Source organism: Sinocyclocheilus grahami, unplaced genomic scaffold (genome assembly GCF_001515645.1).
Source record: "Sinocyclocheilus grahami isolate Dianchi unplaced genomic scaffold, SAMN03320097.WGS_v1.1 scaffold497.1, whole genome shotgun sequence".
In the NCBI taxonomy this organism is placed as follows: Eukaryota; Metazoa; Chordata; class Actinopteri; order Cypriniformes; family Cyprinidae; genus Sinocyclocheilus; species Sinocyclocheilus grahami.
The window spans coordinates 487,391-499,170 of record NW_015505676.1 but is presented as its reverse complement, the minus strand read 5'-3'; the positions used below and the strand labels follow the sequence as shown (position 1 = coordinate 499,170).

Here is an 11,780-nt window from a genome sequence, read left to right as displayed (position 1 = left end):
CAGCAGAGAGCTTCAAGGCACTTTGAAGCACCTTAGAGAAAGTTTCATCCAAAAGTGTTTTTTCCCGTGCTGTGTTGGTCGGTCGGCTCGGCAGAATGCATCATTAGAGCTGCTGTCTGAGTCACAGTCATTATCAGCCACTTTTTACCTCAGAAGTACTGGCTCCACTGTCATCAGGCTGTGTTTATGCCTGATTTTTGCATGCACACACGTGTGTACGTGCGATCACGTGCCTGAGCAACAGATGGAGCCGTGGCGTACATTAATGACTCGGAACATATCGTGTGTGAAGGTTTTGAAGAGTCAGGCGTCCATTTACAGTAATTACCGCCGTAACTTAACAGACTCTTGGCATATTTCAATGAAACTGTTTGAGAATGGAGGTTGAAGCAGAGCGTAAGTGGCCATGACTCACCAGCCTCCAACAGCAGCGCAGTGAGACTTCGCTGCACTTATGCTCATTCACGGCCCTCTGCGTTTTCGACACAAAAGCTGAAAGAAAAGGAATGAGAGAAACACATCAGAGCCTCATACACAACTGTCCCCCGTAGCCGCTGCACTCTGGTCACTAATGGAAAATCTTCTGCTGCTGCAATGGTTCATTTGCAGCGGGATCCACCACTAAGGGCAGTTGGATGGGAAGCCGTAGATGTTTAGAGTGCATCATGAACGTCTGTTTGGGGTTAAACCCCACTTTTATCGGTCGCCGTGAGGTCTTGGTGGTGTTTTAACCAAACGCTGTGTAGTTTGAATTAGACGGCAAGGCCTTCTGGCAATAGGTGTGTTTGCGTCTTGCCTAATGCAGGTGTTTTTGAGCATAATTGAGTTCTGCATTGTGTCCAAAGTCAGGGTGTGGGGGAGTGGGCTGGTGTTTGTGCCTCTGTGTGAGAGGGAGAGAGAGGGAGAGGGTAGAAGTGCTCGAGGTTCTGCAGTGGTGCATGGCAGTAGATGACTCACCCGTCAATCATGTGACTCATTAATCACTGCAGCTTTCTCTCTCCCCACCCCTCTCTTTCATTTGGTCTCAGTGTGTCTCCATGTCTATTCCCATCACATTACTCGCCTTTTATTATTCCAAGTTCTTTTTATTAGCGAATGACTTTCATCTAGTGGCGTCTTATTGAACAGCATCATTTTGCTGAACAGCTTGCATTCAGATGCACTTACGTCTTCTTTCATGTAATTCTGTACATGTTTTGCTCTGATGTTTGATAAACATGTTCAATCTTAATAATCACAACATGTTCCGATGAATGCTTGTTGAGGAACAGGATGCCATGAGTAATGCGGCCGTGACTCCTAAAGGTTTTTTAAGAATCATAGAGCTGCATATCTATCTGTTTCATTAGAGATCTTTGTAGGTATGTGAGTAGCTGGAGAATAAATTGTCTCTGTAGTCAGTCAGTTTGTGTTTTCAGTGTTCAGCTGTAATACAGCATGAGAAAAAGCTTAAAGGAAAATAGAGATAAAATTCAAAGATGTACTGGGCATGCTGGTTCAAACTCTCTGTGACGTCAAATGCAATTTCTGCTACAGGTGAGATAAGAAACGGCATATATCATCCTGGCAAGAACCCTCTGTGGTACAGAAATTAATTAATTTCTGCTCAGGATCTGATCAAAGACGTTCCAATAAGACATTTGTTAAAAAAAACTGACTTTAATAAAATAATTGCTTTTATTTTTGTCATATAGCAAAACTAGTAATCAACATGCTGTTATTTACACATTGCACACACACTTGTTTATTTGACACTGTACAACTTACAATCGCGAAGTTGACGACAACAAATTCCTTTCACAAGACAGTTCACTGATGAAAACACTTGCTATAGTAATTAGAGTTGTCTTTCGTTGTTTTGGGGGGTTTTTTCTTCTTTTTATTAATTTTTAAAATAATCACAGTTTGATCAAGGAAATTTTCCCCAAATTTTTTTTTTTTTTTTTTTTTTTTTTTTTTTTTTAAAGATGCAAATACAGATAGACGTGCAAACTGTTCACTCTTAGAGTATTCCTCACAAACTTCAGACATTTTAAACCTTTTTTAGGAACAAACATTACTATACAGCGTTCTTTTGGGTCTCAAGACAAAGATACTGTACTCAGTGGTTGAACATTGGAGGTAACCCACAGCAACAGGGGCATTTTTAAAATGAGTTCGAAATTTTGGCAAGATGTTAAGTTTACAGTAAATCACCTGTGTACAGGTATTCCACCAAGCAGATTGACAGGGCACCCACCTAGCAAAGATATTCATCATTTTGCATTTCTGTGAATAAAATGGAAGATTTAGTTTCAAGCATTGTTTACAGCGTGCGTGACAGAATTATTTGTTTTTTAGTGGTGCAAGACCTGCATGCACATGGATGAGCGAAAACAGTGATCAGTATTAAGGCAATAGGAACATTGATCAAAACAATCAAACAGACCCTCAGGAAAAGCCTGTAATAATTTGACAGTTACTTGTTTCTGTAACTAGTGCCATAGCAATTATTACTGTGCCCTGCAGTATCAATAATGCAACCCCAAGCTTTGCTTTTCAATTAATCAAGTGTTTCCTAAAGAAAATAAATCTTTGTATAAACATGGGTCTCTTGCAATTGGCACCAAAATGTTTTCTTTGACCATTTTGTCTGCTTGTTTTTGGTTTCTTTTTGTTTTATCTTTTGTATTTTTTTCCACATGCAAGAGAATCAAAAACATACCTGAATGAAACCTTACAAATTCACCTGCGTATTCTCTCACCAAATTAAAATGTAAACTGCGAGAGAAACCAAATGAGTGCACGCAGAGAGGTTCTGATATAGCAGCACCATCTCTTCCGTTCCTGATTTGGAATGTATCAAAACACAAGAGTGGAGAAGAAACACCTAACTGTCTTTTTACAGCCCTGTCGCTCAAACTCCCTGTCAGCTTTTTCTCCTCACTCTTTCATCGCTTTAGAATATCCTGAACTCCCAGCTGACTAAAATAACCTACGGTTGTAATAAATCTTCTCAATGAAGTTCTCCAGTTCTTCATCGCTCCCCTGTGGAGACTCCGGCTCATCGTACACATAGTCTGGTGGGTAGACGTAAGAAGATGCTCTCCCACTCTGAGGAGAACGTGGTTTGGGCATAGGGAGAGCCTGGTAAGTTCGGGGATGGGGGAGAATGTAATTAGATATGACAGTGTCCGGTTGTGGGTAGGGGCTCTGGGAGCGTTGCGGGGCTTGCGCCAATTTCCAGTCCCTGGCCTTGGGCCTGTCTCTGTACCTATGGCTTGGAGGCTTCAGACCGTACCCCATGGAGCCCCCAAAGTTGTAGTCAAACGACAGAGCGGGATTTGTATAGAACCGCGGCTTGGGGGGCGGGAAGTAGACCGGGTAATAGGCTCGATATGGCTTCTGATAATAGGGGAACGAGGGATAGGCCAGAAACTGCTTCTGCGGCTTAAACCAGTAGTCCTGCTTGCTGAGCTTACCTTTGTTTTTCTCCTTGTACCATTTCTTATGTGGATCTACTGTATAAGAGGATTTCTTAGGTGACTTAGGATATTGATATGCCTGAGGCCTCGGCTTGGCTTTGAGAGGAACTAGAGGGCGGAAACGAGGGGTGTTGCTCGGGGGTAAATCCTTCCTCTTTTTCTTCTTCTCCTGAACGTCGCTGATTATTTCGACCACATCGTCAGCAGGCAAATGCAGCTTGCTGGAAATCTCTATCAACTTGTCGATGGTCTGGGGATCCATCTCATCATCGTCGTCGTTATCCTCCACCTCGTTTGAGCGCTTGTCCTCAGCCACGTTGGTTAGAAGAGCCGCCACCTTCATGTCTCTCATGTAGGATGATGCTTTCTGCTTCCTGCCCATATACTCCAGAAGCATGTCAGAGGCGATGTCTGCCAATCTCTGCTCCTCCTCACGCGCCTCCTGTGCCTCGGCCTCCTGCCGCCTCACCTCCTCCTGCTCGGCCCGTGCCCGTGCCTCCTCCTCCTTGCGGGTCAGAATCTCCTCCTCTTCTTCCACAAAATCAAAATCATCCATGAAGTTTCTGTCAAGCTGGGATGGGTTTCTCGTTCGCTCCTCCTGCCACTTAAGCTTCTTGGTCGCCTGGGCCAGTTGCTGGTTATAGGCTTTATAGCCTTTTAGAGGCGGGAGGATCTCATTGTCTTGCAGCCCGAGGTCAATGTTTTGGAAATAGCCCCTGGTTTTGCGCTGGAGGGGGTTGGCCACGTTAGACTTACTCTGCCCGGCCATTCCTTCAGACGTATTCACTTCGTCCTCCTTCACACTCTCACTTTCATCCTTTGGCTTTTCTTGTCCCCAATTTTCCTCCCCTTGCTGTACAACCTCTGCCGATTTCTCTGTGTCCTGCTCAAGGTCTCCCTGATTCCTCATTGCATCTATCGCAAGTCCTTCTTCAAAATCCCCCTGGGTCATCTTCACTCTAACTGGGTGGTCAAGAGCCTCAAGCAGAACCGAGGCTAGAGAACTGGCAGAGTCGATATCTGAGATATGTTCCTGTCCCAAGGGTTTCTGGAGCAGGCTGTCCACTTTCCTATGTGTCCAAGCAGCTCCTTCTGCTGCCCCCGGGTCCTCTTTTGCCAAGTTGAGAGCCTCATTGATGCTGCTGCTGACTGAAGATCTCTGCTGAGGTGCAGGGCCAGCCAGGGCCAGCAGGGGGGTGAGGCTGAGGAGGAATAACAGGAGAGCTGAGGTGCTGGAGGGGTAGCAACAGCAGAACATGACCATGCAGAGAGGACAGGATGGGGGAGAGGGGAGCACCTGACAAAGACAAAAGAAATAAATGGTGATTAATTTGTGGGTTTTTTTCTGAGCATTAACAAGACTACATTTTATTGACACTGATATTTTAACATCTGTCTCTACAGCATTATAACGTGCATGAGCTGAAATCTGTTTAACTGAATTAGTATGATAGAATATTACAACTTGCGCTTGTTTTACAGCAGTACGTTGTCAGCACAATACACTATCGCTTTTTAAATCTAATTAATTGTGCTGCTTTAATTAAGTAGAGTCCACACGGAGACTACGTATAAAGGCAATATCGAGCGAATTTCCCGGTTGCCTCTTCACCTATCATTTCTAGAGTCGGATTAGCGAAACGCCACAGCAAGGCGACATATGGTTAATGACTATATTAAAACAACCGTGTAAATTGTCTTTCTTGACTTGCAAGGGAATCGAAAGCATGCCTGAATAAAACCTTATAAATTCACATGAGCTTTCTCTCACTCATCACTCAAATGCAAACTGCGAGAAAAACCTACTATGTCAGTCAACATATTTTTCTTTTTATTCATTCATATAAAAGCAATTTGATCGTTCATTTATTAGTTTGTATGTTCTCTCCCTCCTTTCGATTTTCAAAGAATGAACTCCCAGCCAACTAGTCTTAATATTTATTTAAAATCCTCATTCCAACGCACACGATCCCAAAATATTATTTTTATTATTATTATTTATTGCTTTAACAAAGAAAAAACATAGACATCACATATCAAGATTACCTTGTCGGAAAGATACTGATGCGGATCGTGTACTCTTACAAAAGAAAAAGAAAAAGGCGTTTAGAAATTTATGAATGAAACGCTTGTTGATCGGTCGACCTGTATCTCCTTGAATGACTTGCACTGAGATTCAACATCATCTCAAAGTAGGTATCAGCGGAAAACTTCTCTCTAGTCCTTCATGGCTTCTCTTTGTTTTTATAGGGAACTATAAACTATTTATCGAGTGCGTGTAGGAATGGCAGAGCACTTACCTGATTTCCCGAACAGATTAGCTGGAACTCAAAACCTTGTGCTTCTTAAATGAGGTTTGGAAACAACCGCTATCCTTAAGTTCATTTAAAACTTGAGTTAAAGTAAGTTTGCTTCCCACAAGAATGATTTGAAACACACTTCGATCTGTCTTGCTGAGAGATGAATGCGGAGCGTGATTTTTTTCAGGACCACGGACAGCGCAACTCCCCTTTGTATAGACGCGTGTGGACACGTGATCCTCGAGTCATCCCGCCGCTGTTGACGTCAGACTCTCCATTGATAAGAATTTCGTGTCTCGTTTGAACTCAGAGGGTACGCTACGGTGCTCTGATGAATGGACAGAGATTGCATGAATGAAACAGTCTCTCCATTAAGAACGGAGCACAGTGGTACACAGTGAAAGCACCACTGCTAAATTAACTAATACAGAAACTAAATCTTTTGATTGAACACTGGCGATTTGCAGTTTTGAACATTATACATTTAAGTTTAAATATCCGTTTATTCGCAATACTTTTGATGTATTTATAGGGTATACTATGTGCCTAGCAAAATTTGACACTGTCACTTACTTAGCAGACCCTTTTGGCCTGTTGATTGTTTGCGAGGTGGCCTTAATCAGAGCTGGAGAGAGACCGAACTGCTGCACCCACCGTGACGCAGGCGGTTCAGCTTCACTGCTCTACTTCCGCTCAATTTCCCGAGCTGTCTCCAGCTCTTTCATCCATCTGTCTCTAACGTCATTCTCATGTAATGTTTTCACATTAACATGTATTATTTTAAATATATGCATGTACAGGTAGCTTCAGTTGACTCAATTGACCTACAAATAATCCAGAAATAGTCCAGATGTTTCATGAAGAGTGCAACCATGGCGTTCTCGCTCTCGCAATTATGCTTTTCGAGATAAGGATTTCGTCTGACGTGGTTTAGAACCTTTACATCAATACTGTAGGTTTTAGGAATAGGTCTAATTGGAAAACGCTCGCGTGGCATTGGAGCCAACAGCAATCCCGCCAATCACAGTTTATGATTCGTGTAATTGGATTAGTTGCAGTGCGGATATTGAAGTCCCACGAGCCACACTCGAAATGGCAGCATCAAAGCGGTCTCATTATAGAGTGGGAACCTTATTTCAATATTTTCAAAGGTTGCATCCAATAGACTCGTGTTCTTGAATTGGCATGAAACTTAGAGATCCGTCCTACCTAATCCTATTATATCGTGTATGTTTGCTTTTTATTTGTCTTTTATTGTTATTGTTATTTCCAGGTACCCTACTTAATCAGATAGATGAAAATGGGTTTGAATTCGAACCTAATGGGTTTTGCAGCCCCTGTCACTGCAAAACATTTTTAAGAACCTTTGTAGCCTACCGTACGTACTGCTTCAGAGAACCCATAAACCAATACACTGATCTAAAGAATCCATAACGAAACATTGAAAAAGAAAAAGTTAAACATTTAATTAATAAATAATAATAAAAAATGCAAAGAACCATATACAACCAACTTTGCTTAAACTAAAATAATGCACAGATTCACTGCAAACCATTCATTTTAATGCTGCCACTTAAAAATGCTGCATTTTACGCTCCAGAGAGGTATACCTGCGAGGCCTGACTGTTTCAATATTTTCCAACAGCTATACGGTGCCAAGAAATAACGTATGTTATTTAAGTTGACGGGGAAATTACCTTTTATTCTGTAAAGGAAAATGCGGCATGCAACAAAGGGGTTCACAGGAAAGCGCGTGTAGCTATGAGTGTGAATGCGTGTCCTTTTCTACCTTGGTGGCGAATAATTTAAGAGCTCCAAGGGCCAGATTTTGATACGGCTTGACATTATCGACTGCCACTCAGCATTAGCGCAGTTGCGACCCTTAACCAGCGCTCTCCATCCCCCGCGCTGACTCACCTCCTCCTAACTGCCCATGCACTTCATGCAGGACCCAAAATGCCCACTCAAGAAGAGAATGAATACATTATATGTTAAAAACTGAGGCAAAACAAAGAGAACTGCATGGCAAAATAGCAGATAAAAGCGGTTTTAAAATTTTTCCTGGGTATATGGGATGATGAGAGTTATTGTTCCCACCTACACAAGGAAAAGATTCGTCAAGTTTTTGTAGGCTCTGCAAACATATTGGCTGCAATTATGAAAATGTATGTTCAAATACACTCAAAAAATGTCCACCGCCTAATGGAAGTGACATAACACGCGCTCATGAATAAAAGAATTCATACTCCCACAAGACTGAAAACAGCATCGTCCTGGGATCGATTAATTCTCCCATTTCACATTTTACTCAGCTGCGGCTCGAGTTTAATGGTGTGTAGCCCAAGCCTCGCGCCCACACACGAGCACCGCATCTGTTTTGGCAGATTCTCGTAAGCGACTGCTCTCTTGAGGCATAGGCTCTGATTTGTCGAAAATGTCTGACTGAAAGGTGCCTCAGTCCGGAATGAGCCCCGTGACACATTTAGGCACTTGAGGCTGACGATTTAAACCGAATTATGTGAGCTAATTTCCACGTAAATATTGACAAAGAAGAACCAGACACGAGACAGTTCATTGTGTGTCAGCATGCGCTCTTTGGCCGTTGCCACTGGACTAACTTGCGGCTAGCAGTGATCTGTTTGTTTGATTTATTCTGTGCGGTGTCCCAATTTCAATCATGTCGACCCAGGGGAGTGTTTGACCTCGGAATATCTCAATATTTACAGTTTGAACAGTTCGTTACACTGCGAATGAAGCGTAGTCCGTCCTCGCGCGCGTCGTCATTCAGGACAGCTGTTCTGCGCGCTTCTCGTTCACCAAAAGTGTTTACCTCTTGTCGCGTTTTTAATTGATGACTTTTGTCAGCAAAAATATTTTATGGATAAATGGACAGATGATATGTCCCTTATGTTCTGTCGCAGAAAACGACATTTTGTGCTGTAATAAATAAGCCCGCTAGCAGTTGTTGAAGGGACAATAATGAGCATTGTAAACTAAATTTCGTTTCCAAATATATTTGCGTTCAGCATCTCATGCGTTTTTGTTTAGAGAACAGACCAAAGCGCCATTTCGCCGAATTATGCGATGAAACCCTTTGGCCAGTGACATATTACGTCGGAGGTGGGCTTCGTATTTGGAGTTAATGAGCCGGTTGATATCAGCGAGACTCATCGGTTCCCTGCCATCAATCTCTCTTTCTTTCACGGAGAGAGAGGATGGATCAGCTCGCCCATAACATTTGGACTTGGTGCAAGCGATGTTCAAATAAAACACGCATTTACATTAGTTCAGTTAATACGATTCTGAAAAATAGAAATAGTGATGTCTCACATTTTAAGAGACAAAAAGGCCAAGACAACGCATTTAAAATAGTTTACGTATTTTGTGCATTCACCTCTTACGAAACATAAATAGCCTATCTATTAACCTGTCGTCAGTCTGTTATTAATGATAGCCTATGTTGTGAATATCAGTGCAGACTTGAATTTCGAAAGAGATGACAGAAAACAAGTCATGTATATTATTATGATACGTAAAGTTTTAATATATTTCGCAATGACTTTTAGGCTAAACAAATCCCGTAATATGCAGGCTGATGGATAATATGGAATCCAGTAGCCTACAAATCACCAATTAGCTCACAAAATGTAGGCTATGAAGATCAACTTTTAAATGAATGCCCAAAAATATGTGGCCGAGAAACAATCACATGAAGTCGGAAAGACAATAGTGACTATATCATTCTTGTGTTTTTCCATATTTAATGTAAAACACGTGTTTATACATATTTGTAGTTTCGTCATACACGGGTCTACAATCTAAATTCATTTTTTTTTCTTTGCGGTTTCTCTTTATTTTTTCAAGACAAAGGAATGCTGACATTTTAATGAAAGGTTACAAGAAAATGTACACATTGAAGTATACAGATACAATTCAAAGTATTACCTGTATTTTCATGTGGGTAGCTTTAAATACTAAATTAAAGACTTCAGTGTATTGTCAATGATGTATTGTAAAGAGGATTTAATAAACTGCTTTGTCTGAGTGTATATCTCCTAGAAATAAATCCAGGAGAGGGCGCTATCATTACGTGATTCCAAGCGTTGTGACGCATGGTTCCTCTGTGTTGTTGCCCATTTCACATTTAAAGTTGGCAACAAGGCAAATATTAGGAGAGAGAGAGAGAGAGAGGAAAAACAGCCTATCAAACTGTTTTCATCGTTGACAGAGATTTAAAAAAGATATGGTAGGCTATGCGTCTTCTGAAAAGCCTTTTGAAGATTTAAGTCGACGGAATACACAAACGAGCAAATTAAGTATCATAAAAATAAAGATGAAACAAAAGAAGATCAACTGCAGCATAGAACGTAAACAAGAAAAAAAGGGTGGCCATTTAAGGGTAGGCTTACAGCCTTAAAAAGTAAAAACGAATGATTCAACAACAACAAAAATTCGTCACCTTGAATTATTATAGAATCGACGGTGTCAAACTAAGTGGAGCAATTCATTTATGACCCTGTAGGTATCGTCTTCATCATTCGTGTTTTCTTCCACATGTTCCATGACTTTCGGTGTTTACGGAGCACACGAGGCGATTTAAGTCGACGGAATACACAAACGAGCAAATTAAGTATCATAAAAATAAAGATGAAACAAAAGAAGATCAACTGCAGCATAGAACGTAAACAAGAAAAAAAGGGTGGCCATTTAAGGGTAGGCTTACGGCCTTAAAAAGTAAAAACGAATGATTCAACAACAACAAAAATTCGTCACCTTGAATTATTATAGAATCGACGGTGTCAAACTAAGTGGAGCAATCCATTTATGACCCTGCAGGTATCGTCTTCATCATTCGTGTTTTCTTCCACATGTTCCATGACTTTCGGTGTGCGCATGCGCACCTCAGCACAACACACATACACAGTTACGCGCCATAAACACGCGCGCCCAGACAACACCAGCGCACAAGTGTCCTCCAAATCTCCTTGTTGGAACGAAAACTGTTATCGGTTATCAGCACGGAACCCGACTGGAAGGGAAGTAATTTGAAAGATGCTTTAAACTGGGTAAATTGCTGATATGACTCATCCAAGACACCCACAAGCCTCTGATCAATCGAATGGGAGGGAGGGGAACGAATTTGTGTGTGTGTGAGAGAGAGGGAGACAGGGAGGGAGAGGCAGATAGAAAACGCAAAAAGATGAATGGAAGCACACCATCAGTATGCGTTACATTCCCCAAGCCAAAAAAAAGAAAAACAAATGTTTATAACTGCGTGAAATGTAAAGTCACGTTTTCTTAAAATTCCATGAGAGGAAAGAGGAGCTCTAGACAGACGTCTCCCCTCCGTTTTCGTCACCCTGACACCCTCAACACCCCAAATGTCTGATAGTCCAGATGTCAGAAGACCCTGTTGTGACATGAACATGTGAACACGACCATTGGTTTCACTGAAACATCTGTCAAACATCTCGCTACAGTTAACCATGAAAATTAGTATTGCAGCACTTTGTTACACTTTTTCACTGAATATGTTCTTATTCATCAAATAGCTCCAAAAGTGTAAGTCCCCTCTATTATGCTATCAATGCATATATAGTGCACACTATAAAAAATGCTGGGTTAAATATAACCCAGCCCTGGGTTAAAAAGGGACAACCCCAGCTATTGGGATGTTTTGAACCCAGTCAAAACCCTTTTTAACCCAGCATTTTTTAGAGCGCGGGATTCGTTTAAAACATTAATTTGTGTAAACATTTATGTGGCCAAATTTAAATAGACAATCTGATTGATCAAGTTAGTCTTTATGATGAATCATTCTCTCTAAATATTTATTTATTTATTTATTATTGGTCTCTATAATTGCTTTTAGTTACACAAGTTTTTAATAGTGAAAAAATGTTTATATATATATATATATAAAATGTCACTATTAAAAACTTGTGTAACTAAAAATAATTTTATATATATATATATATATATATATATATATATATATATATATATATATACAGAG

General features: G+C 41.1%; 1 protein-coding gene across 1 annotated transcript in view; it reads right to left on the bottom strand.

Moving 5' to 3' along the window:
• Nucleotides 1-2,332: 2,332 nt before the first annotated feature.
• Nucleotides 2,333-11,780, bottom strand: part of LOC107554299 (uncharacterized) — a 31,119-nt gene continuing 21,671 nt past the window's right edge. Inside the window, exon 3 of the mRNA XM_016236778.1 lies at nucleotides 2,333-4,761. Within this exon, the coding sequence (XP_016092264.1) occupies nucleotides 2,965-4,761 (1,797 nt within the window). The 3' untranslated portion in view covers nucleotides 2,333-2,964. The remainder of the gene's footprint in view (nucleotides 4,762-11,780) is intronic.